General features: G+C 32.9%; 2 protein-coding genes across 2 annotated transcripts in view; both read right to left on the reverse strand.

Moving 5' to 3' along the window:
- Positions 1 to 4,615, reverse strand: part of LOC130452990 (kinesin-like protein CG14535) — a 252,562-nt gene extending 247,947 nt beyond the window's left edge. Inside the window, exon 1 of the mRNA XM_056792558.1 lies at positions 4,316 to 4,615. Coding sequence (XP_056648536.1) covers positions 4,316 to 4,350 — 35 coding nt within the window. The 5' untranslated portion in view covers positions 4,351 to 4,615. The remainder of the gene's footprint in view (positions 1 to 4,315) is intronic.
- A 20,147-nt stretch (positions 4,616 to 24,762) lies between these two features.
- Positions 24,763 to 27,233, reverse strand: part of LOC130452864 (AMMECR1-like protein) — a 336,472-nt gene continuing 334,001 nt past the window's right edge. Inside the window, exon 4 of the transcript XR_008911004.1 lies at positions 24,763 to 24,775. The gene's annotated coding sequence lies outside the window, so the exon portion shown is untranslated. The remainder of the gene's footprint in view (positions 24,776 to 27,233) is intronic.

Below are 27,233 nucleotides of genomic sequence, written 5' to 3' on the forward strand. Positions count from 1 at the left end.
GAACTCTTAATGTCTCGTAATTAAGAATCACCCTTAATATGTTTATGTTTACTCAGGGTGTCAACACCGAAAATATAACTCGATGCCGACGGTTTACTTTTTTATTTTCTTAAATAGAATCGTTTGTTTTGACATTGTGATATTATTGCCAAGTGTGTGTCGGTTCTACTAAAACTATTACACGCCTGTGACCCAAAATCGTGGGGAAAGTTGTATTTCCAAAAACTTGTTTATGTAGTCCAGTCAAATTAGTCCTTAAAATAGAAGTAAGGTTACAAAAATTCCCATACAGCTAAAAGTTGGTATGAATGTTCAGAATACTATTTATAAATGCATTGTGAAAAGTCCCCATCGATGCAAAAAATTTTATTGAATTGCAAAAATAGGTTTTTAAGTAAGTAAATTGTCCCGTCCTTCTATAAATTTCAGTACCTCCTAAACCGACAAAGTATTGAAACATATGGTTCAAAAATTGAAAAAAACTATCATCTTTCTTGAGGTCTAAATGATAATAAATCTTGTAAACAAGATAAAAAAGTTATTGGTTAATATCTTGCGAGTTTAAGGGTTAATCAACAATTCTTTGCCTCAATTCATTTCTTTCGCGTTACCAAAAAAATCTTCATATAGTCCAGTCAAATAAGACTTTGAAGGTTACAAAAATTCCCATAGAGCTAAAAATTGGTATGAATGTACAAAAAAATACTATAAATGAATTGTGAAAAGTCCCCATCAATCCCCCTGATGCAAAAAATTTTATTGATGCTGAAAGTTTACAAAAATAGGTTTTCGCGTTTTTCTGCTAAGCGGTGAGTTTTACAACAAATATAGTTTGGACGAAAATAGTAGATCATCCGATTCTTTACAAAAAATGTAATCACTTTTTTTATAGGTATTGCCATTTCCGTGATTTCATAATTTTCCAAATATTTGGACACATGCAGCTCACCACTAAAAATATTATATTTTTAGGACATAAAGCTTTCAAAATCTGTAAACATATTGATAGAAATTTATACAGGGTGTTCCAAAAAAGGTGCCGAATATCGCCATCAAAAAAATTCGAAAACATACTTTTTTCAAGTAGCAATACCCATTTTTCTCTTTATCATTGGATTCTACGCTTTAAATTAAGGGGACTTCATTAGTAAATTCATATATCTCAATTTAACGGTTCTTGTGGAAACTTGAAAAAACTGAAATTTTCATGGTTTTTAATAGTTGGTTGTCTGGAGCGACTAAAAAAAAGCTAACATATCAAAACACAAACAATAAAAACAGGAGACGTTTAAGCTTTTTTTTTTGGTCGCTCCAGACAACCGACAATTAGAAACCATGAAAAATTAGATTTAAATTCCAAAAAAGGTCATTTGACCCGGCCCGTTCTTCTAGTAACTTATTTAGCTAAAAATTTCTAGACTTTATCTGAAATCACATCATTTATTTCTTTTTTTCACATTTAGATAGCTGTCGGCTCATATATAAATATGAATAATTTTTTTACAAGCCATAAAATTAAAATATATTAAAATAAAGTAACCAAGTGATTTTTTACGAGATATAAAACAATTTTTTGTCAAAATCTAGCTTCTTCAACGCCATCTAGCATTCCAGTAATGAAGTTTATCAGCAGTCACGTGAATATCCAATTCAATTGACTATAATTTCAGTTTTTTGGAATTTTATTTATTTATTGTTATTTTTTTCATGTATGTAGTATAAAAATATTTGAATTTTTCACTTTAGGTCTCATTTATGTGTTTACATGTTATTTATTATTTTATATCTCACTCTCAGGCTTTTATTTTTTATTCTATTTTTCTTTAAAAATGCCTCGGAAGCAAAAACCCCGTGCAGCAAAAGCTGCAGGAAATAAATGATCTTCGGTTCAAACAGATATGAGAAGACAACAGCAAGCAGAGCGACAAAGAGTTTTGAGAGCAGCTGGAATTCCTCTTCAGGTAAGAGTTCCTTCAGAAAGACAAGCTACGCAGCACGCAGCTAGAAGAGCAATAGAAATGCCGGAATAATCGCAAGCGAGAAGAATTCATAATTCGCCTTCGAAATTTCACCCTTCAATTTAATATCATAATCATCCTTTGATTATTATTGACTCGATGAATAATGATTTCAAATGAAAAGATGTGCTGCTCCAATGGCTCCATTCCTTGGTGAACCATAAGAGCTTCTAAAAACTTGATTATTAAGTATTACAAAGTCAAGTTGAATCAATTTTTAATCAAATTAAGAAAATATAACTTTTGCTTTCAATCATATTGATTCATTTCTATTGCAATGACTAAGTATCAAGAATGGGCATCAAAGAATCAATTTTTTTTACTAGTGAAGTAAAAGCAAAAATTTAATTTAATTTGTGACACCATTTACATTTCCCTTAAAGCATTAAATATGACACGTTCGAAAAATGCATTTTCTAAAACAGAAAATCAGTTATCACGATTTCTCATTCATATAATTACATTCAATACAGTATTATAAAGGTAAAACAATTTACCAATTTCCAAAAAACACCATATTGTTTGTACAATAACAAAAAACATCTTAACTTTTTAGGATTGGACGCCATTTCATTGATGAGATCTAAACTATTGAAGGTTTTTGTTCATAAACGTTGTTATAACTTTCCTTAGACGTAAAACAGTCTTACCAACACATTCACAAAATTTCCATGCCAGGTCCAAAGGTTTACCGACGATTTTTAAAAAAATTATTGAACAAATGCCCGTTTAAGGGTTAAGAACAGAAATTCCACCACATTTTGAAGCTAAAAAGATTGCGTTTTATGACAGAATATACAGGGTGCTTCTATATTCGACCGACAACGCTCTACCAAAAAGAGATCTTAATAAATGATCCATTTTGATATAGGAATACGAACCCTTACGGGTTCTAGTTGCTGAGATATAGGGTGTCAAGAACGCCTTTAAAGTTTTTTTCAAATTTTGGGACCAATATGCTCCTTAATAAAATAATATTTTGACATAAACAAACTTTGGAAAAATTTTATGGAGCTAAAATGAACGATATTGGAGAAATTTACAAACAAAAGTCTATAATCAAGTAATTTACAAATTAATTTAATTTCGAACAATAATTAAGAGCAAGTAGTTTAAAACAAATAAAAATTATCCATAATATCAATTGTTCAAACTGTTGGCCGCTTACTACGAATTGAAAAACGTGTCATATGAAAAAATCGATAGGATTGGTGATCCAGGAGGTGATCCTGCAGGCCAACAATTGGGTCTACCTCGAGTAATTCTCTAAAACGTCTGCAGGTGCAGCAAAATGAACAGATGCCTCATCGTATTGAAAAGGAAATATTAAATAATATTTTTTGAAAGGCCATTTTTTAATACTCGAACTGTAGGTTCGCTTTAATATTTGACCATTCTACTGTATGGAAAGTTTTAAAAGAACAAGGGTTACATCCATACAAATTGGTCAGTGTTCAAGCATTAGAACATAGAGATTTTCAGGTGCTTATGGAATTTTCAAACTGGTATTTACAAGAGTGTTGTGAAAATCGAAATTTTCCAAAATATGTGTTGTATACAGACGAGGCTAGATTTACTAGGAAAGGAATTTTCAACTCTAGAACACGATGTGGCATCTGTTCATTTTGCTGCAGTTGCAGACATTTTAGAGAAAAATGAATTGGTCGTAGTGGACACAATTGTTGGCCTCAAAGATCACCTGAATTAAATCCTATAGATTTTTTATATGGGGCTATATGAAGTCCTTCGTGTACGAAACAGTTTGAATAATTGAGATTATGGATAATTTTTCTTGTTTTGAACTACTCATGCTTAATCATTGTTGGAAATGAATAATTAATTTGTAAATTACTCACGTGGACACAGACTTTTTTTAGAGGCAAAGTTCTACAACATACAACGCCGTTAATTTAAGCTCCATAAAATGTTATTAGTTTTTCAACTAAAAATAATCAGGTAATTTCAAACAAAATTAAAAAGAATGATAACTAACCCTGATAGCGCACCACTGGTTGAATTTTTCCAAGGTTTGCTTATGTTAAATTATTATTTTATTAAGGAGCATATTAATCACCAAATTTGAAAAAAAATTTAGTGGCGTTCGTGATTTATGACAAATTTTTAATTTTGATTTAAAATTTTGAACACTCTTTATTTCAGTAATTAGGCCCCGTATTCCTATATCAAAATGAATAATTCATTGAGATTTCGCTATGGTAGAGCGTTGTCGGTCGAATATAGAAACGCCCTGTATAATATAAATTATTTTATTAAAAACGTGATAAAAGAAATATTACCTTCCATCTCTAGCAGCATCGCTAGCCGAAGCCATGTTGACTGAAAGAAAAACAACAAATTTCCAACACCGCAAAATAAAACTCAAAATTTTTCAAACAGTAATCAACAACATATTATGACAACCACGCGGATTCAAATAATTTTCTCAAAAAATATCAACGACAGTCTTTCCATTATATAAAATTATTATTAATGATAATTAATATGTTAAAATTTGGTTTGTCATTTACGCACGAGGCCGACGTCCGAAAGAAATTTTGAAAACATGACGGCATCGCGACGACAGACGACGCAATACTGAGTGCAGGAATACTGTGTAGATTTATGCCATGGAGGACTGCGCATTCGAATGGTTTATTTGGGGTCCCTTAAGGGTCTTAGGGGGAACTGTTTGACGATGAAGTTGATTCTTTGGATGTGTGTTCACGTAGTTATAACAAAAAAAAAAGAGGAAAAGTAAGGGGATAAATCTGGATGAAAGTAATAAGCGACTATTTTCAACTATTGGTAACGCCACAAGATGAGACGTGACAAGAGAAAAGAGCTTTTGTCTGTTAAACTGATTTTTTTCTCGAAAAGGAAAAAGTACTTCCTCAACTCTGCAATCAACTGAGTTGTGTTGCCAAATAACCAGTTAAAAATTTGTTTCGACATCATCCATTTTATGAATAAATGATTCGTTTGGAACTAAATTAAATTATTACCGCCATATTCTACCAGAATTTTCAATCAAATTAGTTTAACCAACACATTTATTTCTTAACAGAAATTTACAGTTTTTCCATGTAATTCTCTTCGCTAGTTACACATTCTTCCCACATGTATTTTTTTACTCATACTCATATACGAAAATCATTGAAATTCATTAACAAACATAAGAAATTTTCTCAATTTTTCATCTCATCAACAACGTCAAAAGTCTAAAGCCGGTACTACACGATGTTTGTCCAATGTTTCATATATAATCGAGACAAACGCTGTAGATGGCGCAAATGTGTGGTTTGAATATCGCGTGTGTTTCATATGCATGTGTCAAGTGCCAAAAGCTTTCTGATTCCGTAACCGAAGAATGTTTATTAACAACCATATGCGTACAAATATCTCGTCATCGATGTTGAATTTTTGACCTCCGAAAGCTTCTTCAAACATGTGATAAGTCCGGAATGTACGGGGGTGGTTCTAGTATCTCCCACCCCATGATATTCTAGAAGAATCACACTTCTATCAATATTAATGCTGGTCTTCCAAAGTGATTTGTTTTATGTTTCCTGGTTCCCAATTAATGATATTGTGCGACGGTTTCGCGGTCATCTTTGACCCATTAAAATACAGCAGATTGACTTCCGAATTGATTTCGTAAATTCTGAAGAATTTCCGTATTTTTAAATACGTTCCGACACCTCAATACAGAGGACAATACATTATGTAACAGCCGTAGGAACTTGATTTGAAATATTGGACAAACATCGTGTAATACCGGCTTTAGATGTTTGATGTTGTTGATAAGATGAAAAATTGAGGAAATTTCGTATGTTTGTGAATGAATCTAAGTGATTATCGTACGATTATGAGTAAAAAAAATATATGACATAAATCACCACACAAGTGTAGTGAGTTGACTTACTTGTCAAGGTCAAGCGATAATAACTTTTTGAGAATTGTTTCTTGTGCACTTACAAACAGTCTCAAAATGCTCAATTCATCAACGACAATGTCAAGATAATTATATTCAATTGATTTTTTTTACTTAATTGTGAATGAATGTTTTTTGTTGAAACGCAACGCAAAATCGAAAAATGGCATTTAAAAAATACCAAAATTTGGTGCTAATTAAGTGCCAAGTTCAAATATTAGGTGCTCTTTAGGTGCTGAAGAGTCAATATCGTGAAAATTCCCAATTAATAAAGGAGTCAATTTCTGTGAGATAACGAATCTAAAAATCAGGTATCTCCACTATTAAGATCAATACTCAAACAGGTATCAACTAAGCAGGAACATAAGGTGCTTGTGGAAAATTTAGATGACGAAAAACTTATGTTAATGAAAGAAAAATTCAGGGTATCTGTTACTAATATGAAAAAGTAATAAATTTTTGAAATGCTGAATATTGAAGTGCTTCAACGGAAAAAAAATTGCCTCACATTAAATTTTATGGACAAATAAAAGCCATAGAGCCCCCATGAGTTATGCAATACGTCTAGGGGATTATTTTTTATCTTCCAAACTGTTAGAGAATTAGGTGCCAATCAAGTTCTCACTAAATAATCAGAAGACAGTCGAGAAATATCGTTTCTACATTGATTTGAGACCTCAAAACCACTATGCCTGCTTCACTAAGTTCTACTAAAAATGTTTTATCGCTAACACTGATGTACTAAGTCCTAGTAAAAATTTTTTTATCGCTAAAGCTGATATAAAATGAGGTGATAATTAAGTTCTCACTAAATAATCAGAAGACAGTCGGGAAATATCATTTCTACATTGATTTCAAAACCACTATGCCTGATGTATTAAGTTCTCGTAGAAACGTTTTATTGCTAAAACTATCATAAAATGAGGTGCTAATTAAGTTCTCACTAAATAATCAGGAGACAGTCGAGAAATATCGATTCTACATTGATATGAGACCTCAAAACCTCTATGCCTATATTACTAATTTCTAGTAGAAAGGTTTTATAGCAAAAACTGTCATAAAATAAGGTTTTAATCAAGTTCTGAATAAATAAACAATAGAGAGTCAGGGAATATCGTTTCTACATTGATTTGAGACCTCAAAACCACTATGCCTGATTCACTAAGTTCTAGTAGACACGTTTTATTGCTAAAACTATCATAAAATGAGATGCTTATTGAGTTCTCACTAAATAATCAGAAGACAGTCGAGAAATATCGATTCTACATTGATTTGAGACCTCAAAACCTCTATGCCTATATTACTAATTTGTAGAAGAAACGTTTTATAGCTAAATCTGTCATAAAATGAGGTGCTAATCAAGTTCTCACTAAATAATCAGCAGACAGTCGAGAAATATCATTTCTTCATTGATATGAGACCTCAAAACCTCTATGCCTATATTACTAATTTCTAGTGGAAACGTTTTATAGCTAAAACTGTTATAAAATGAGGTGCTAATCAAGTTCTCAATAAGTAACCAGAAGAGAGTCAGGAAATATCGTTTCTATATTGACTTGAGACCTCAAAACCACTATGCCTGATTCACTATGTTCTAGTAGACACGTTTTATTGGTAAATCTATCATAAAATGAGGTGCTAATTGAGTTCTCACTGAATAATCAGAAGACAGTCGAGAAATATCGATTCTACATTGATATGAGACCTCAAAACCTCTATGCCCATATTACTAAATCCTAGTAGAAAGGTTTTATAGCTAAAACTGTCATAAAATGGGGTGCTTATCAAGTTCTCAATAAATAACCAGAAAAGAGTCAGAAAATATCGTTTCTACATTGATTTGAGACCTCAAAACAACTATGCCTGATTCAATAAGTTCTAGTAGACACGTCTTATTGCTAAAACTATCATAAAATGAGGTGCTAATTGAGTTCTCACTAAATAATCAGAAGACAGTCGAGGAATATCATTTCTACATTGATATGAGACCTCAAAACCTCTATGCCTATATTACTAATTTCTAGTAGAAACGTTTTATAGCTAAAACTGTCATTAAATGAGGTACTAATCAAGTTCTCAATAAATAACCAGAAGAGAGTCAGGAAATATCGTTTCTACATTGATTTGAGACCTCAAAACCACTATGCCTGATTCACTAAGTTCTAGTAGACACGTTTTATTTCTAAAACTATCATAAAATGAGGTGCTAATTGAGTTCTCACTAAATAATCAGAAGACAGTCGAGAAATACCGAGTCTACATTGATTTGAGACCTCAAAACCTCTATGCCTATATTACTAATTTCTAGTAGAAACGTTTTATAGCTAAAACTGTAATAAAATGAGGTAATAATCAAGTTCTCACTGAATAATCAGAAGACAGTCGAGAAATATCATTTCTTCATTGATATGAGACCTCAAAACCTCTATGCCTATATTACTAATTTCTAGTGGAAACGTTTTATAGCTAAAACTGTTATAAAATGAGGTGCTAATCAAGTTCTCAACAAGTAACCAGAAGAGAGTCAGGAAATATCGTTTCTATATTGACTTGAGACCTCAAAACCACTATGCCTGATTCACTATGTTCTAGTAGACACGTTTTATTGCTAAATCTATCATAAAATGAGGTGCTAATTGAGTTCTCACTGAATAATCAGAAGACAGTCGAGAAATATCGATTCTACATTGATATGAGACCTCAAAACCTCTATGCCCATATTACTAAATCCTAGTAGAAAGGTTTTATAGCTAAAACTGTCATAAAATGGGGTGCTTATCAAGTTCTCAATAAATAACCAGAAAAGAGTCAGAAAATATCGTTTCTAGATTGATTTGAGACCTCAAAACAACTATGCCTGATTCAAAAAGTTCTAGTAGACACGTCTTATTGCTAAAACTATCATAAAATGAGGTGCTAATTGAGTTCTCACTAAATAATCAGAAGACAGTCGAGAAATACCGTTCTTCATTGATATGAGACCTCAAAACCTCTATGCCTATATTACTAATTTCTAGTGGAAACGTTTTATAGCTAAAACTGTTATAAAATGAGGTGCTAATCAAGTTCTCAACAAGTAACCAGAAGAGAGTCAGGAAATATCGTTTCTATATTGACTTCAGACCTCAAAACCACTATGCCTGATTCACTATGTTCTAGTAGACACGTTTTATTGCTAAATCTATCATAAAGTGAGGTACTAATCAAGTTCTCACTGAATAATCAGAAGACAGTCGAGAAATATCGATTCTACATTGATATGAGACCTCAAAACCTCTATGCCCATATCACTAATTCCTAGTAGAGAGGTTTCATAGCTAAAACTGTCAAAAGATGAAGTGCTAATCAAGTTCTCAATAAATAACCAGAAGAGAGTCAGGAAATATCGTTTCTACATTGATTTGAGACCTCAAAACCACTATGCCTGCTTCACTAAGTTCTACTAAAAATGTTTTATCGCTAATACTGATGTACTAAGTCCTAGTAGAAATTTTTTTATCGCTAAAGCTAATATAAAATGAGGTGATAATTTAGTTCTCACTAAATAAACAGAAGAGAGTCAGGAAATATCGTTTCTACATTGATTTGAGACCTCAAAACCACTATGCCTGATTCACTAAGTTCTAGTAGACACGTTTTATTGCTAAAACTATCATAAAATGAGGTGATAATTGAGTTCTCACTAAATAATCAGAAGACAGTCGAAAAATAACGATTCTACATTGATTTGGGACCCCAAATCCTCTATGCCTATATTACTAATTTCTAGTAGAAATGTTTTATAGCTAAATCTGTCATAAAATGAGGTGCTAATCAAGTTCTCACTAAATAATCAGAAGACAGTCGAGAAATATCATTTCTACATTGATATGAGACCTCAAAACCTCTATGCCTATATTACTAATTTCTAGTAGAAACGTTTTATAGTTGAAACTGTCATTAAATGAGGTGCTAATCAAGTTCTCAATAAATAACCAGAAGAGAGTCAGGAAATATCGTTTCTACATTGATTTCAGACTTCAAAACCACTATGCCTGATTCACTAAGTTCTAGTAGACACGTTTTATTGCTAAAACTATCATAAAATGAGGTGCTTATTGAGATCTCACTGAATAATCAGAAGACAGTCGAGAAATATCGATTCTACATTGATATGAGACCTCAAAACCTCTATGCCCATATTACTAATTCCTAGTAGAAAGGTTTCATAGCTAAAACTGTCAAAAAATGAAGTGCTAATGAAGTTCTCGATAAATAACCAGAAGAGAGTCAGGAAATATCGTTTCTACATTGATTTGAGACCTCAAAACCACTATGCCTGCTTCACTAAGTTCTACTAAAAATGTTTTATCGCTAATACTGATGTACTAAGTCCTAGTAGAAATTTTTTTATCGCTAAAGCTGATATAAAATGAGGTGTTATTTAGTTCTCACTAAATAAACAGAAGAGAGTCAGGAAATATCGTTTCTACATTGATTTGAGACCTCAAAACCACTATGCCTGATTCACTAAGTTCTAGTAGACACGTTTTATTGCTAAAACTATCATAAAATGAGGTGATAATTGAGTTCTCACTGAATAATCAGGAGACAGTCGAGAAATAACGATTCTACATTGATTTGGGACTTCAAATCCTCTATGCCTATATTACTAATTTCTAGTAGAAATGTTTTATAGCTGAATCTGTCATAAAATGAGGTGCTAATCAAGTTCTCACTAAATAATCAGAAGACAGTCGAGAAATATCATTTCTACATTGATATGAGACCTCAAAACCTCTATGCCTATATTACTAATTTCTAGTAGAAACGTTTTATAGTTGAAACTGTCATTAAATGAGGTGCTAATCAAGTTCTCAATAAATAACCAGAAGAGAGTCAGGAAATATCGTTTCTACATTGATTTCAGACTTCAAAACCACTATGCCTGATTCACTAAGTTCTAGTAGACACGTTTTATTGCTACAACTATCATAAAATGAGGTGCTTATTGAGTTCTCACTAAATAATCAGAAGACAGTCGAGAAATACCGATTCTACATTGATTTGAGACCTCAAAACCTCTATGCCTATATTACTAATTTCTAGTAGAAACGGTTTATAGCTAAAACTGTCATAAAATGAGGTGCTAATCAAGTTCTCACTAAATAATCAGTAGACAGTCGAAAAATAACATTTCTACATTGATTTGGGACTTCAAAACCTCTATGCCTATATTACTAATTCGTAGTAGAAACGTTTTATAGCTAAAACTGTCATAAAATGAGGTGTTAATCAAGATTTGAGACCTCAAAACCACTATGCCTGATTCACTAAGTTCTAGTAGACAAGTTTTATAGCTAAATCTGTCATAAAATGAGGTGCTAATCAAGTTCTCACTAAATAATCAGAAGACAGTTGAGAAATATCATTTCTACATTGATATGTGACCTCAAAACCTCTATGCCTATATTACTAATTTCTAGTAGAAACGTTTTATAGTTGAAACTGTCATTAAATGAGGTGCTAATCAAGTTCTCAATAAATAACCAGAAGAGAGTCAGGAAATATCGTTTCTACATTGATTTCAGACTTCAAAACCACTATGCCTGATTCACTAAGTTCTACTAAAAATGTTTAATCGCTAATACTGATGTACTAAGTCCTAGTAGAAATTTTTTTATCGCTAAAGCTGATATAAAATGAGGTGATAATTAAGTTCTCACTAAATAAACAGAAGAGAGTCAGGAAATATCCTTTCTACATTGATTTGAGACCTCAAAACCACTATGCCTGATTCACTAAGTTCTAGTAGACACGTTTTATCGCTAAAACTATCATAAAATGAGTTGCTTATTGGGTTCTCACTAAATAATCAGAAGACAGTCGAGAAATATCGATTCTACATTGACTTGAGACCTCAAAAACCTCTATGCCTATATTACTAATTTGTAGTAGAAAGGTTTTATAGCTAAAACTGTCATAAAATGAGGTGCTGATCAAAATCTCACTAAATAATCAGAAGACAGTCGAGAAATTTCATTTCTTCATTGATATGAGACCTCAAAACCTCTATGCCTATATTACTAATTTCTAGTAGAAACTTTTTATAGCTGAAACTGTTATAAAATGAGGTGCTAATCAAGTTCTCAATAAATAACCAGAAGAGAGTCAGGAAATATCGTTTCTATATTGACTTGAGACCTCATAACCACTATGCCTGATTCACTATGTTCTAGTAGACACGTTCTGTTGCTAAATCTATCATAAAATGAGGTGCTAATTGAGTTCTCACTAAATAATAAGAAGACCGTCGAGAAATATCGATTCTACATTGATATGAGACCTCAAAACCTCTATGCCCATATTACTAATTCCTAGTAGAAAGGTTTTATAGCAAAAACTGTCATGAAATGACGTTCTAATCAAGTTCTAAATAAATAAACAATAGAGAGTCAGGGAATATCGTTTCTACATTGATTTGAGACCTCAAAACCACTATGCCTGATTCACTAAGTTCTAGTAGACACGTTTTATTGCTAAAACTATCATAAAATGAGATGCTTATTGAGTTCTCACTAAATAATCAGAAGACAGTCGAGAAATATCGATTCTACATTGATTTGAGACCTCAAAACCTCTATGCCTATATTACTAATTTGTAGTAGAAACGTTTTATAGCTAAATCTGTCATAAAATGAGGTGCTAATCAAGTTCTCACTAAATAATCAGAAGACAGTCGAGAAATATCATTTCTTCATTGATATGAGACCTAAAAACCTCTATGCCTATATTACTAATTTCTAGTGGAAACGTTTTATAGCTAAAACTGTTATAAAAGGAGGTGCTGATCAAGTTCTCAATAAGTAACCAGAAGAGAGTCAGGAAATATCGTTTCTATATTGACTTGAGACCTCAAAACCACTATGCCTGATTCACTATGTTCTAGTAGACACGTTTTTTTGCTAAATCTATCATAAAATGGGGTGCTAATTGAGTTCTCACTGAATAATCAGAAGACAAACGAGAAATATCGATTCTACATTGATATGAGACCTCAAAACCTCTATGCCCATATTACTAAATCCTAGTAGAAAGGTTTTATAGCTAAAACTGTCATAAAATGGGGTGCTTAAAAAGTTCTCAATAAATAACCAGAAAAGACTCAGAAAATATCGTTTCTACATTGATTTGAGACCTCAAAACAACTATGCCTGATTCAATAAGTTCTAGTAGACACGTCTTATTGCTAAAACTATCATAAAATGAGGTGCTAATTGAGTTCTCACTAAATAATCAGAAGACAGTCGAGGAATATCATTTCTACATTGATATGAGACCTCAAAACCTCTATGCCTATATTACTAATTTCTAGTAGAAACGTTTTATAGCTAAAACTGTCATTAAATGAGGTGCTAATCAAGTTCTCAATAAATAACCAGAAGAGTCAGGAAATATCGTTTCTACATTGATTTGAGACCTTAAAACCACTATGCCTGATTCACTAAGTTCTAGTAGACAATTTTTATTGCTAAAACTATCATAAAATGAGGTGCTAATTGAGTTCTCACTAAATAATCAGAAGACAGTCGAGAAATACCGATTCTACATTGATTTGAGACCTCAAAACCTCTATGCCCATATTACTAATTCCTAGTAGAAAGGTTTCATAGCTAAAACTATCAAAAAATGAAGTGCTAATCAAGTTCTCAATAAATAACCAGAAGAGAGTCAGAAAATATCGTTTCTACATTGATTTGAGACCTCAAAACCACTATGCCTGATTCACTAATTTCTAGTAGACACGTTTTATTGCTAAAACTATCATAAAATGAGGTGCTAACTGAGTTCTCACTAAATAATCAGAAGACAGTCGAGAAATATCGATTCTACATTGATATGAGACCTCAAAACCACTATGCCTATATTACCAATTTCTAGTAGAAGCGTTTCATTGCTAAAACTATCATAAAATGAGGTGCTAATCAAATTCTCACTAAATAATCAGAAGACAGTCGAGAAATACCGATTCTACATTGATTTGAGACCTCAAAACCTCTATGCCTATATCACTAATTTCTAGTACAAACGTTCTATAGCTAAAACTGTCATAAAATGAGGTGCTTATCAAGTTCTCACTAAATAATCAGTAGACAGTCGAAAAATAACATTTCTACATTGATTTGGGACCTCAAAACCACTATGCCTGAATCACTAAGTTCTAGTAGACACGTTTTATTGCTAAAAGTATCATAAAATGAGGTGCTAATTGAGTTCTCACTGCATAATCAGAAGACAGTCGAGAAATATCGATTCTACATTGATATGAGACCTCAAAACCTCTATGCCTATATTACTAAATCCTAGTAGAAAGGTTTTATAGCTAAAACTGTCACAAAATGGGGTGCTTATCAAGTTCTCAATAAATAACCAGAAAATAGTCAGGAAATATCGTTTCTACATTGATTTGAGACCTCAAAACCACTATGCCTGATTCAATAAGTTCTAGTAGACACGTTTTATTGCTAAAACTATCATAAAATGAGGTGATAATTGAGTTCTCACTAAATAATCAGAAGACTGTCGAGAAATATCATTTTTACATTGATTTGCGACCTCAAAACCTCTATGCCTATATGACTAATTTCTAGTAGAAGCGTTTTATTGCTAAAACTATCATAAAATGAGGTGCTAATTGAGTTCTCACTAAATAATCAGAAGACAGTCGAGAAATATTGATTCTACATTGATTTGGGACTCCAAAACCTCTATGCCTATATAACTAATTTCTAGTAGAAGCGTTTTATTGCTAAAACTATCATAAAATGAGGTGCTAATCAAGTTCTCAATAATTAATCAGAAGACAGTCGAGAAATATCGATTCTACATTGATATGAGACCTCAAAACCTCTATGCCTATATTACTAATTTCTAGTAGAAGCGTTTTATTGCTAAAACTATCATAAAAGGAGGTGCTAATCAAGTTCTCAATAACTTATGAGAAGACAGTCGAGAAATATCGATTCTACATTGATATGAGACCTCAAAACCTCTATGCCTATATTACTAATTTCTATTTGAAACGTTTTATTGCTAAAACTGTCATGAAATGAGGTGCTAATCAAGTTCTCACTAAATAATCAGAAGACAGTCGAGAAATATCATTTCTACATTGATTTGGGACTTCAAAACCTCTATGCCTATATTACTAAATCCTAGTACAAAGGTTTTATAGCTAAAACTGTCATAAAATGGGGTGCTTATCAAGTTCTCAATAAATAACCAGAAAAGAGTCAGAAAATATCGTTTCTACATTGATTTGAGACCTCAAAACCACTATGCCTGATTCAATAAGTTCTAGTAGACACGTTTTATTGCTAAAACTATCATAAAATGAGGTGATAATTGAGTTCTCACTAAATAATCAGAAGACAGTCGAGAAATATTGATTCTACATTGATTTGGGACTCCAAAACCTCTATGCCTATATAACTAATTTCTAGTAGAAGCGTTTTATTGCTAAAACTATCAAAAATGAGGTGCTAATTGAGTTCTCACTAAATAATCAGAAGACAGTCGAGAAATATTGATTCTACATTGATTTGGGACTCCAAAACCTCTATGCCTATATAACTAATTTCTAGTAGAAGCGTTTTATTGTTAAAACTATCATAAAATGAGGTGCTAATCAAGTTCTCAATAATTAATGAGAAGACAGTCGAGAAATATCGATTCTACATTGATATGAGACCTCAAAACCTCTATGCCTATATTACTAATTTCTAGTAGAAACGTTCTATAGCTGAAACTGTCATAAAATGTGGTACTAATCAAGTTCTCACTAAATAATCAGAAGACAGTCGAGAAATATCATTTCTACATTGATTTGGGACTTCAAAACCTCTATGCCTATATTACTAAATCCTAGTAGAAAGGTTTTGTAGCTAAAACTGTCATAAAATGGGGTGCTTATCAAGTTCTCAATAAATAACCAGGAAAGAGTCAGAAAATATCATTTCTACATTGATTTGAGACCTCAAAACCACTATGCCTGATTCAATAAGTTCTAGTAGACACGTTTTATTGCTAAAACTATCATAAAATGAGGTGATAATTGAGTTCTCACTAAATAATCAGAAGACTGTCGAGAAATATCATTTTTACATTGATTTGGGACCTCAAAACCTCTATGCCTATATCACTAATTTCTAGTAGAAGCGTTTTATTGCTAAAACTATCATAAAATGAGGTGCTAATTGAGTTCTCACTAAATAATCAGAAGACAGTCGAGAAATATTGATTCTACATTGATTTGGGACTCCAAAACCTCTATGCCTATATAACTAATTTCTAGTAGAAACGTTTTATTGCTAAAACTATCATAAAATGAGGTGCTAATCAAGTTCTCAATAAGTAATCAGAAGACAATCGAGAAATATCGATTCTACATTGATATGAGACCTCAAAACCTCTATGCCCATATTACTAATTTCTAGTAGAATGGTTTTATAGCTAAAACTGTCATAAAATGAGGTGTTAATCAAGTTCTCACTAAATAATCAGAAGACTGTCGAGAAATATCATTTTTACATTGATTTGGGACCTCAAAACCTCTATGCCTATATCACTAATTTCTAGTAGAAGCGTTTTATTGCTAAAACTATCATAAAATGAGGTGCTAATCAAGTTCTCAATAATTAATCAGAAGACAGTCGAGAAATATCGATTCTACATTGATATGAGACCTCAAAACCTCTATGCCTATATTACTAATTTCCAGTAGAAACGTTTTATAGCTAAAACTGTCATTAAATGAGGTGCTAATCAAGTTCTCAATAAATAACCAGAAGAGAGTCAGGAAATGTCGTTTCTACATTGATTTGAGACCTCAAAACCACTATGCCTGATTCACTAAGTTCTAGTAGACACGTTTTATTGCTAAAACTATCATAAAATGAGGTGCTAACTAAGTTCTCACTAAATAATCAGAAGACAGTCGAGAAATATCGATTCTACATTGATTTGAGACCTCAAAACCACTATGCCTATATTACTAATTTCTAGTAGAAGCGTTTTATTGCTAAAACTATCATAAAATGAGGTGCTAATCAAGTTCTCATTAAATAATCAGAAGACAGTCGAGAAATACCGATTCTACATTGATTTGAGACCTCAAAACCTCTATGCCTATATTACTAATTTCTAGTAGAAACGATTTATAGCTAAAACTGTTATAAAATGAGGTGCTAATCAAGTTCTCAATAAATAACCAGAAGAGAGTCAGGAAATATCGTTTCTACATTGATTTGAGACCTCAAAACCTCTATGCCTATATTACTAATTTCTAGTAGAAACGTTTTATTGCTAAAACTGTCATAAAATGAGGTGCTAATCAAGTTCTCAATAAATAACCAGAAGATAGTCAGGAAATATCGTTTCTACATTGATTTGAGACCTCAAAACCACTATGCCTGATTCACTAAGCTCTAGTAGAAACTTTTCATTGCTAAAACTGTCATAAAATGAGGTGCTTATTGAGTTCTCACTGAATAATCCGAAGACTGTCGAGAATTATCGTTTCTACATTGATTTGAGACCTCAAAACCACTATGCCTGATTCACTAAGTTCTAGTGACAACTTTTTATTGCCAAAACTGACATAAAATGAGGTGCTAATCAAGTGCTCACTAAATAATCAGGAGACAGTCAAGAAATACCATTTCTACAGTGTTTGAGACCTTAAAATCATGTCTGATGTACTAAGTCCTAGTAGGATTTTGTCATTCTAAAAACTGAGTTAAAATGAGGTATTAATTGAGTGCTTACTAAATCATCAGGGGAAAGTCAAGAAATATAATTTCTACAGTGTTTGAAGACCTGCGGACTCCATAAAAATTATATTCCTCGACTCTCTTCGAATTAGTGAATGAGCACTTAATTAGTAACTAATTTTATGTCAATTTTCGTACTATAAATAAAATACTGTATAAATGATGGATATGGATATTTCATCGCATAATTTTGCTCATGTACCTGGTTATTCCCATGAAATTAAAAATTATCGCAAAGAAAAAGAATAATACACAGTATCTGCTTGGTTTTCCCATCAGAAAAATTATTCAAATTTGTTAAGTCTCTCAGAAATTCGAAAACATTTTTCAGTATGTACAAACCAAACTCCGAAATAATGAATTTTGTAGGCAGTAATCCGTTACGCGAAACCTGTAGTAATTTAACAGAGAACAATGGAACCCCGTAAACATACAGAAAACACAACAAAAAGTCAATTTGACTGACGGATATTCAGCTTCACTTCTACTAACAGACGTGGAAATAAATTTAAGAGAGAAAAAGATGAAAAATCCTTTGTCGCTGTCATTTTTTTTTTGTTTCCAAAAGTATCTTTGTTTCGGGAACGTTTGATGAACATGGACGTGCCAATATGGGATTATTGTCATGTTTTCCATATTTTCGCATTTTTGGAAGTGCCTCTCAAACCATTTGACGGTTTATTCTGTCTATGAATGATAAAAACATTTCTATTCATTATTATTTCATTATTTAGTTTTAGTCATTAAATTTGAGGCTACAGGCTAGCCCCGTAGTGACCATGCTTCGAAACATAAACCAACCGAAAGTATGCAACAGAATGTGTTTGGTGGAAAGTAAATTGATGATGTGATTTGCCCAACAATACTCAAAGTAAAATTCGAGTTATCTGTCAGTTCATCTGTCAACTGTCAGTTTACCTTCAGTGTGTGAGGATGATAACTCGAGATAATTCGAGGTGAGAAAGTTCTCATTCCGAGGATCTCAATGATTCCAATCGATTAGTCGTTTGAGTTTAAACAACTTCAATTTCCGATCCGTCTCATATTCATAATGACCATTGACAAAATCACGAGGCCAATCATTGGAAGTTTGTGGCCTGAATCTACGAAATCCATATTTTTTCTATGATTAATTACCTATGTGGCACCTAAGTTGAAATTTTTGGAACCGTTGGTGATATTCACACTGAACATACTGTTTGCACTACCACTACACCAACTCTCACAACGCGCGTTTCGATAACCAAGTTATCTGTCAGTTCATCTGTCAACTGTCAGTTTACCTTCAATCTCTGAAGATGATAACTCAAAGAAAAATTCGAGGTGAGAAAGTTGTCATTCCGATGATTCCAACCGATTTGTCGCTTTACATTCGCCGTGAGAATTAAAAATCACAAGCCAATATTTCAAAGTTTGTGGCGGCCTGAATCTAGAAAGTTAATCTTTTCCTATGTTTAATTACCTATATGTCGCATTTAAATTGTAATTTTTGGAAGCAATGATGATTTTCATAGTGAATACACTGTTTACACTACCACTACACCAACTCTCACAATTACACTGATGAAAATATTGTAGTTTAGTTTAGAAGAAGAAGTTTAGAAAGTTTTCATTCCGATGATCTCGATGATCCCAATAGATTTGTCGTTTGAGTTTGAACGACTTTAATTTCCGAGCGGTTTCATATTAGCCGTGATCATTAAAAAATCTATTAAGGTGTAGAAGAATACAAAAGTGAAATTGAATGAACACTGATTTCATTCACAGTAGTTTTTATATCTGACGCAAGGCTAGATAAATTGAAAGAAAGTGAAGTAATGAAAAAGTTACTACAAACTACGCAGGCTCTGTATTATCTTATTACTCTTCTAATTTTACGATGACTCTGCTTTCACCATGACAGTCTCAATAACATCGCAAGCCAATATTTGAAAGTTTGTGGCCTGAATCTACAAAGTTAATCTTTTCCTATGGTTAATTTCGGGAACCGTTGGTGATATTCACACTAAACATACTGTTTACACACTCAAATATTACGAACGACTCCAGAAAACTTAATTAATACCAAGAATATAAATTGTGGTCGCTTTTATTCTGTTATAATCAATATAATACATTGCGCGATGTATGTTTGATATAATTTCTGTGTTAATAGTGACGATAATTTGCATAACTATTAACATTTCTATAAATTATGTAGATTTTATGACAAAAGTTCCACATTAAAATCAGAACTATTGTGGATATCAACTGGAAGAAAACTGTACGCTTCCGGTTTCCTATTTTTATTTCATGCGTGGTTTTTAACGCAACGACGACATGAAACGTCACGCTAATAAATTTATTGGTTATCATTCTTTTCGACCTACCTATATTAACAGCGGCAACAGTGGTACAATGTTTTACGACCGTCATTAAAAGCTTGTAAAGTCATTAGGGCAATAAACACTAGAAAAAACTAAACTTTATTTTCTATGTTTCATTAGATTAGCATTTTTTTTAATAAATGACCGTCATGTATTTAATCTAATGTGCTATTTGAACTCCCGCTCATAGATAAGACTTTTTGACCACACACCTAGTAAGGTACAACACGCAATTGGTCATCGCAATAACGGCGGTGCTGTGAGATTGCGGAAGGGTGAATTTTCACACACTCAATTTATCTAAGCACCTCTAGGTGCAAACTTAAATTAAACTATCTCTCTGACTCTATTTTTATTATTATACGATGAAAAATTCATTAATAAAAGTTAATTTCACACTTCAGACTTCATCACATCACATATCATATTGATTACAACACTCAAAACTCTTCAATAACTATCACCACCTGTTTCATTTGTATCGTTCGCTGCGTATCTTTCATATTAAACTTACTTCCCTCCTATGAACACTTTCTTTTTCTCTTGTAACAACATTGTAGAAACTTCTGTCTAGTTACAGTTAACTTCTTTTAGCATCTGAACATTCATTATTCGATAATAGATGGAGCCACCCGCTATATTTCATAGTTTTCATTGCGTTGAGTTATAACACGCGCCGTGAGATGGAGTGCGGCTATGTACTTGACACGTTATATCATTTATTGTAGGTTCTAAAGTATTTTAGTAACTTGTTAATTATAATTTTTCTCTGTAATGACATGAAGAATGAATCAATTGAAATAATTAATATAATTAGTGTATGCAAGGTTGAAAATTGCTAGGGAATCGCAAAAACTTAACAATCATGGATGACCCCGACCCTTCTCTATAAACTTTAAGGTCTAGCAACTCTTCAGGGAGGTAGAATTTAACTTCCACCTTGGCAAAACATTATTTTGATATCCAAGCATTTCCATAACCTTTTTGTGACGCTACTGTCACTTATCAGCTCAGTTTTAAATTCTTATAATATTTCCACGCTCAGATATTTGGGGACCTTCATGTGTATCTAACGTATTTGAATAATGGTAATTTTATTAGGGTCCATTGTTTCAAAGTACTATTAAATTGAATAATAAAAATTCCTTTAATGCCGTGTGATATCAATTCCATGGAATATTTATAGTTCTTATATTTATTGTATTTCATTTCATTTCCATAGCACTTTTTAGTAACGTTGTCAATGTCAACTAGTATAACTCGTTTCCTCTTGTATTGAGATAACCACTGATGAGTTTGACTCACTAAATTGGAAATTCTGGAGTCTGATATACTTATTTTACCTTCTTTTACTTTTTGTCCTCGAGGACGACAACTTGGTATAGAAACGCGCTTCGGGCTTGTAAACAGAGTATGAGTTTGAACCAGTCTACAGTCACTGCAGTAAGATAGAATTTACTGTGGAATATCTGCCAAATAAGACAAGGAAATTATAACCTTAAAGTTCCTGGCTGGAGACTCTTCCTCAAGAAGTTGTATTAGAAAGAACCTTCATAAATTTGTTCTATTATCTTTTTCCTGTTACTCAAATTAATAGAAATCACCATAAGAAGGAATTTAAATAATTTGGTTTAAACAATTTTATTATCAAAACAATAGAAGACTACACAATAATTTTTGTTAAACGTCTCTTCATCTCTTCATTTCACGATGGACCCAGTATAGGCCCAGACTTGGATCAAGTACGTATAACTCTGACCCTAGCTTGGAAGCCATTATTGGTCCAGACTTGGTGGGACTCTGGGATAATAACAAGCCTGGTTGCTTAGATAAACTCAGGACTTATCTGCAACCGTAGGCCAGCCTGGTTGCTGGGATGGGATGACCGAGGTAAGGTTACCCAGACTTCAACCAGACTTGGGCCATTATTGGTTTGTTAAGGCCGGGTTTATCAGCGTTAGTCCAAGCTAAGCCCTATCATTCAAGTCTGAGGGCTCCTAAATGAGATAGTATTCGATGTAAAACACCCTTACTAAGAGTTCTAAGAACCACCTACTAGAGTAAAACCGACACACTATTCTTTAAAATTTTGTTTGATCTTCATAAACGTTTTATGATGAGTGCACCCATGATCTTTATATATGAATAGCTGCGTTGAATCCATTCTTATACATTTCAATATTCCAACTTGTCCAACAACCTTCTCCATCTCCTCCTCAGTTTTATTCAATTCCATCGTTTATAATTTATGTTCTGTAGAATATGGTACGTTCATAAAAACAAAATTGAACTTGTTAATAGTAAGTTTTGTGACTACAAACAAGAGTTTCTCAACGTGTTGGGTTGATTAATCGTTCATATGAATAAAGATCAGCCTCTTAATTTCCATTGTTTCGTCTCTATTTCCGTTTCAATCGACGTTGCCTGTTTTGTATTCAATATAAAGCAGGTTTAATGAGAGTTCTGAAAACCATCCACGTGTTCTGTTAAAAATAAAAACTAACACACCGAGATTTCACATTTCAAGCTTGTCAAATATTTCCAGAATTCTCATGAAAACGTTTTTAGTCGCATGTGCTTCCTTAGTGTTGACTTGCACACCTTCCAAGGACTGGTCTTCTTAGAGTTGAATATCTGAATATAGTAACCGTAGAAGACCACTTAATTTGATACCACACTGCAAGGGATGTCAGGAAAGGGAAAGGGAAAGGGAAAGGGAAAGGGAAAGGGAAAGGGAAAGGGAAAGGGAAAGGGAAAGGGAAAGGGAAAGGGAAAGGGAAAGGGAAAGGGAAAGGGAAAGGGAAAGGGAAAGGGAAAGGGAAAGGGAAAGGGAAAGGGAAAGGGAAAGGGAAAGGGAAAGGGAAAGGGAAAGGGAAAGGGAAAGGGAAAGGGAAAGGGAAAGGGAAAGGGAAAGGGAAAGGGAAAGGGAAAGGGAAAGGGAAAGGGAAAGGGAAAGGGAAAGGGAAAGGGAAAGGGAAAGGGAAAGGGAAAGGGAAAGGGAAAGGGAAAGGGAAAGGGAAAGGGAAAGGGAAAGGGAAAGGGAAAGGGAAAGGGAAAGGGAAAGGGAAAGGGAAAGGGAAAGGGAAAGGGAAAGGGAAAGGGAAAGGGAAAGGGAAAGGGAAAGGGAAAGGGAAAGGGAAAGGGAAAGGGAAAGGGAAAGGGAAAGGGAAAGGGAAAGGGAAAGGGAAAGGGAAAGGGAAAGGGAAAGGGAAAGGGAAAGGGAAAGGGAAAGGGAAAGGGAAAGGGAAAGGGAAAGGGAAAGGGAAAGGGAAAGGGAAAGGGAAAGGGAAAGGGAAAGGGAAAATGTATATATTCAATCTAAGATTGTAAAAGCGAACTAGAAAGAATGCACTACATCACTGTTTTCACCATGACAGTCTTAACAAAATCGCAAACGAATATTTAAAAGTTTGTGGCTTGTCTAGGAAATCCATATTTTTCCTATGATTAATTACCTTTATGTGGTACCTAAGCTGAAATTTTTGGAACCGTTGGTGATATTCACACTGAACATACTGTTTGCACTACCACTACACCAACTCTCACAACGCGCGTTTCGATAATCAAGTTATCTGTCAGTTCATCTGTAAACTGTCAGTTTACCTTCAATCTCTGAAGATGATAACTCAAAGGAAAATTCGAGGTGAGAAAGTTGTCATTCCGATGATTCCAACCGATTTGTCGCTTTACATTCGCCGTGAGAATTAAAAATCACAAGCCAATATTTCAAAGTTTGTGGCGGCCTGAATCTAGAAAGTTAATCTTTTCCTATGTTTAATTACCTATATGTCGCATTTAAATTGTAATTTTTGGAAGCAATGATGATTTTCATAGTGAATACACTGTTTACACTACCACTACACCAACTCTCACAATTACACTGTTTAAAATATTGTAAAAAGCTCATTCAACGAACTAGAAAGGATGCACGACGACTGTGGTATCTAAAGGAAATACTCCACAGGAATGATGAAATTAATATAGAAAATACTGCACAAAATCAACCAAATAAAAATAATCGTTGAAATAACAAACATGTTGCAAATATTACTAAAACAGCGGAAACTTTGAGAATAGGTAGGCGAAAATTGAATAACAGAATCTGCAGATTAATACGAGAAAAGGGAGAAAACTTTATGATTCGTTAAAGAAGTTACAGTGTTGTCAAATGTAGTTTTTCCCAGATCTGGTTAAATATTTCTTTGGTTCCCAAGAAATGTCAATTAAATAGAAATAACCTCATGGTTCGTTTTACAAAAATTAAAGATAACAGTGTAGATATAGTTTTCACCAGTTGTTTGGAAATTTTCAAGATCTACTACTATACAGACTATGAGAAAATTGTCATCAATTTTTTCAAGTAGTGTTTCCTTATTAAAATTTTAACGACTTTAACATTTTTGGACGACCAGTGTATTTGGCATCTTCAAAGGATGCGGTATCCTAAAATTTTTCAATAAATTTCTTCACAGATGAAGTTAAACTATTTAAACGATCATATTTTGTGTGAAATTTTTTAACTGCAGCTGCCATGATTTCATTATTTTTGAAATATTGTTGACAATTATTACTAATATTAAACTATCAGCCGTCGATTTGTTTTTTTTTAAGGTTTTGTACTAAATTTTCCCACCAGTCCCACCAATAAACCTTCTCCCAAACTCCCAAACCCAAAATGAAGAACAAGAAACATTTGCTCTGATACCTTTCAATCTTGTTTTATACTAAAGGATTAAAAGGAATATTTAACAGAATGGGTTTCAAATCCACAAAAATCCTTAAAATAATTGTTGGACAATCCTAAAGATAAAATATCAAATTTGGAAAAAAGTTGTATATATGAAATTATATACGGCGAATGAGACGGGCAGTATATTGGACAAACTAAGAGATCCGTTATTGTCAGGTTTAAAGAGCACATAGCTCATTTAAAATATGGACGGACCGGAAAAGGTAAGTCAAGTCATTAGATTTTGGTTTACCTTCAGACTCTGAAGACGATAACTTGATTATCGAAACGTACGGTAGACAGTGTAATTGTGAATGTTGGTGTAGTGTATTCAGTATAAATATCACCAACGATTCCAGAAATTCCAACTTGGTAAATACCAGTTATTGAAGAATCAATTGGAGAGATGGTCAGTAATATTTCAAATCCTTCATCTGAATAGCGAACTAAGTGACAGAAACATTAAAAAAACGCTTATGATTGCCTGCAAAGAGTCCAAAATTGGATACTAAGATATATAATTAACGCCCCGAGGTATGCTCGTGATGAAGATCTAAACGAGAACTCCATAAAAGCAGTGAAGAGTTCTGAAAGTCACGACTTCATAACCACATAGATTTTGAATTAATGGAACTTCTAGATAATCGAGACACGCGTTTCGAAATTGTGCGAAAAGTTAATAGCCAGAATAGTGAAGTTCGCATTGAAGTGAAGGATTGGAAATGCCAGACAATAAAGTATTTAGTAGATTAGGTTGATAAAATGCATTAGTCGTGAGATTTTTTCTCTCATAAAAAAACTATGTATAAATTTACATCTTAATTGTAATGCATACTCTTAGATGAATATTTCCATGGAGAACATTCGATATAAATGTCAAAATGATTATCATTCGTGCTGCATTAACAGATAGAAAGCATTCAAGTTACATTATAAATATTAATTATTCCAGAATCTGTCACTCCCTACCTGCTGATAATTCCCAGCTACTAGCTTTTGGAAACAATATAAAATATGCAAAACGTTGAATTAAACAGAAACTGTCAGTTGATACAAAGATTCTCCATTATATTTTTGAATTATGCACGAAGTCATATAGTAATATGATAAAATATAATTTCGTAGTAATGGTGTTTAACTGGAATCTAAATTCATGTTTATTTTTATTACAAACAGTTAATGGACACAACTGGTAATTTAGACATTCATTGTTGAAAAATCTTTGACCACCGAACCGTTTATTCAAGTCTGGAAACAGAAAATTATCGAAGGGGGTTAAATCTAGCGAAAAGGGTGCATGAAGTAGCAATTCAAACTTCAATTAATTAATTTTGTCAATTGCAATAACGAATGTGTGGACTTGATGAAACAACACTTTCTTTTTACGCAAATGTGGTTGTTTTTGCTCAAATTATTCGCCTAAACGATGCATAATACTATTTTTCAAGATAGTCAATTAAAATTATCCCGCTGGCGTTTTAAAAAACCGACGCCTTTACCTTGCCTGCAGATGGAACGATCATTGCCGTCTTTGAAGCCAATTCTTCCTTTTCAGTTCATTGTTTTGCGCATGTCCAAATTAAATATGCGTTGTACGCACTGAATATATATATATATATATATATATATATATATATATATATATATATATATATATATATATATATATATATATATATATATATTTCATTGTGTACTTCTTTTGCAGTCAATGCTTTTATTGTGGGCGTCTTGTGTTTATTTCAGTTGATAAGTTTTGCTCTACTTCTTGATCTGTTTCGTGACTTAGTGGTTGGAAGACTGTAGTGAGATAATTTGCAAATAAATCTGCTTTTTCTTTATCGCTTCTACCCCCTTATCGTTTATTCATACCGTTCTGTAATCTTGGGCTTTTTTTTGATTTTTTATTGGCTTCCAAATGAAATTTTCTGTTCTTTTCAATTTAGATACGTATTCCTCAAATTGTGCATGTGGCTCCCTTGCCATCTTGCTCGAGCCTGTCTCTTTTCTGCTATTAGTCTCTTTATTTCGAGTGAGACATCTTTGTTTCCTTTACGTTTTAATATCACCATTCGAAGGTTATAATTTTGCAATACGTCGTCAAAGGAAATTTCGACCATAGTGGAAGTGGTATCAATTGAGAAATCGCTGTTCCGTCGAAGCCCCCTCGTAGACAGTAAAAAGTTCAGTACACATGGTCTTGATTTTCTAACGTAATGGTCAAAAAGATATATTACTACACTTAAGTCCGAACTTTTGCATAAAATCCTCATGAACATATGTGTAGGTGCTTAGCACGCAATTTCTTGACAAAAAAATAAATAAATATAAAGACCGCGGGTGGCCCTAATCAAATCTTTCTTTTCGTGTATATATCAT

The sequence above is a fragment of the Diorhabda sublineata genome, chromosome 2 (assembly GCF_026230105.1).
Source record: "Diorhabda sublineata isolate icDioSubl1.1 chromosome 2, icDioSubl1.1, whole genome shotgun sequence".
Lineage (NCBI taxonomy): Eukaryota > Metazoa > Arthropoda > Insecta > Coleoptera > Chrysomelidae > Diorhabda > Diorhabda sublineata.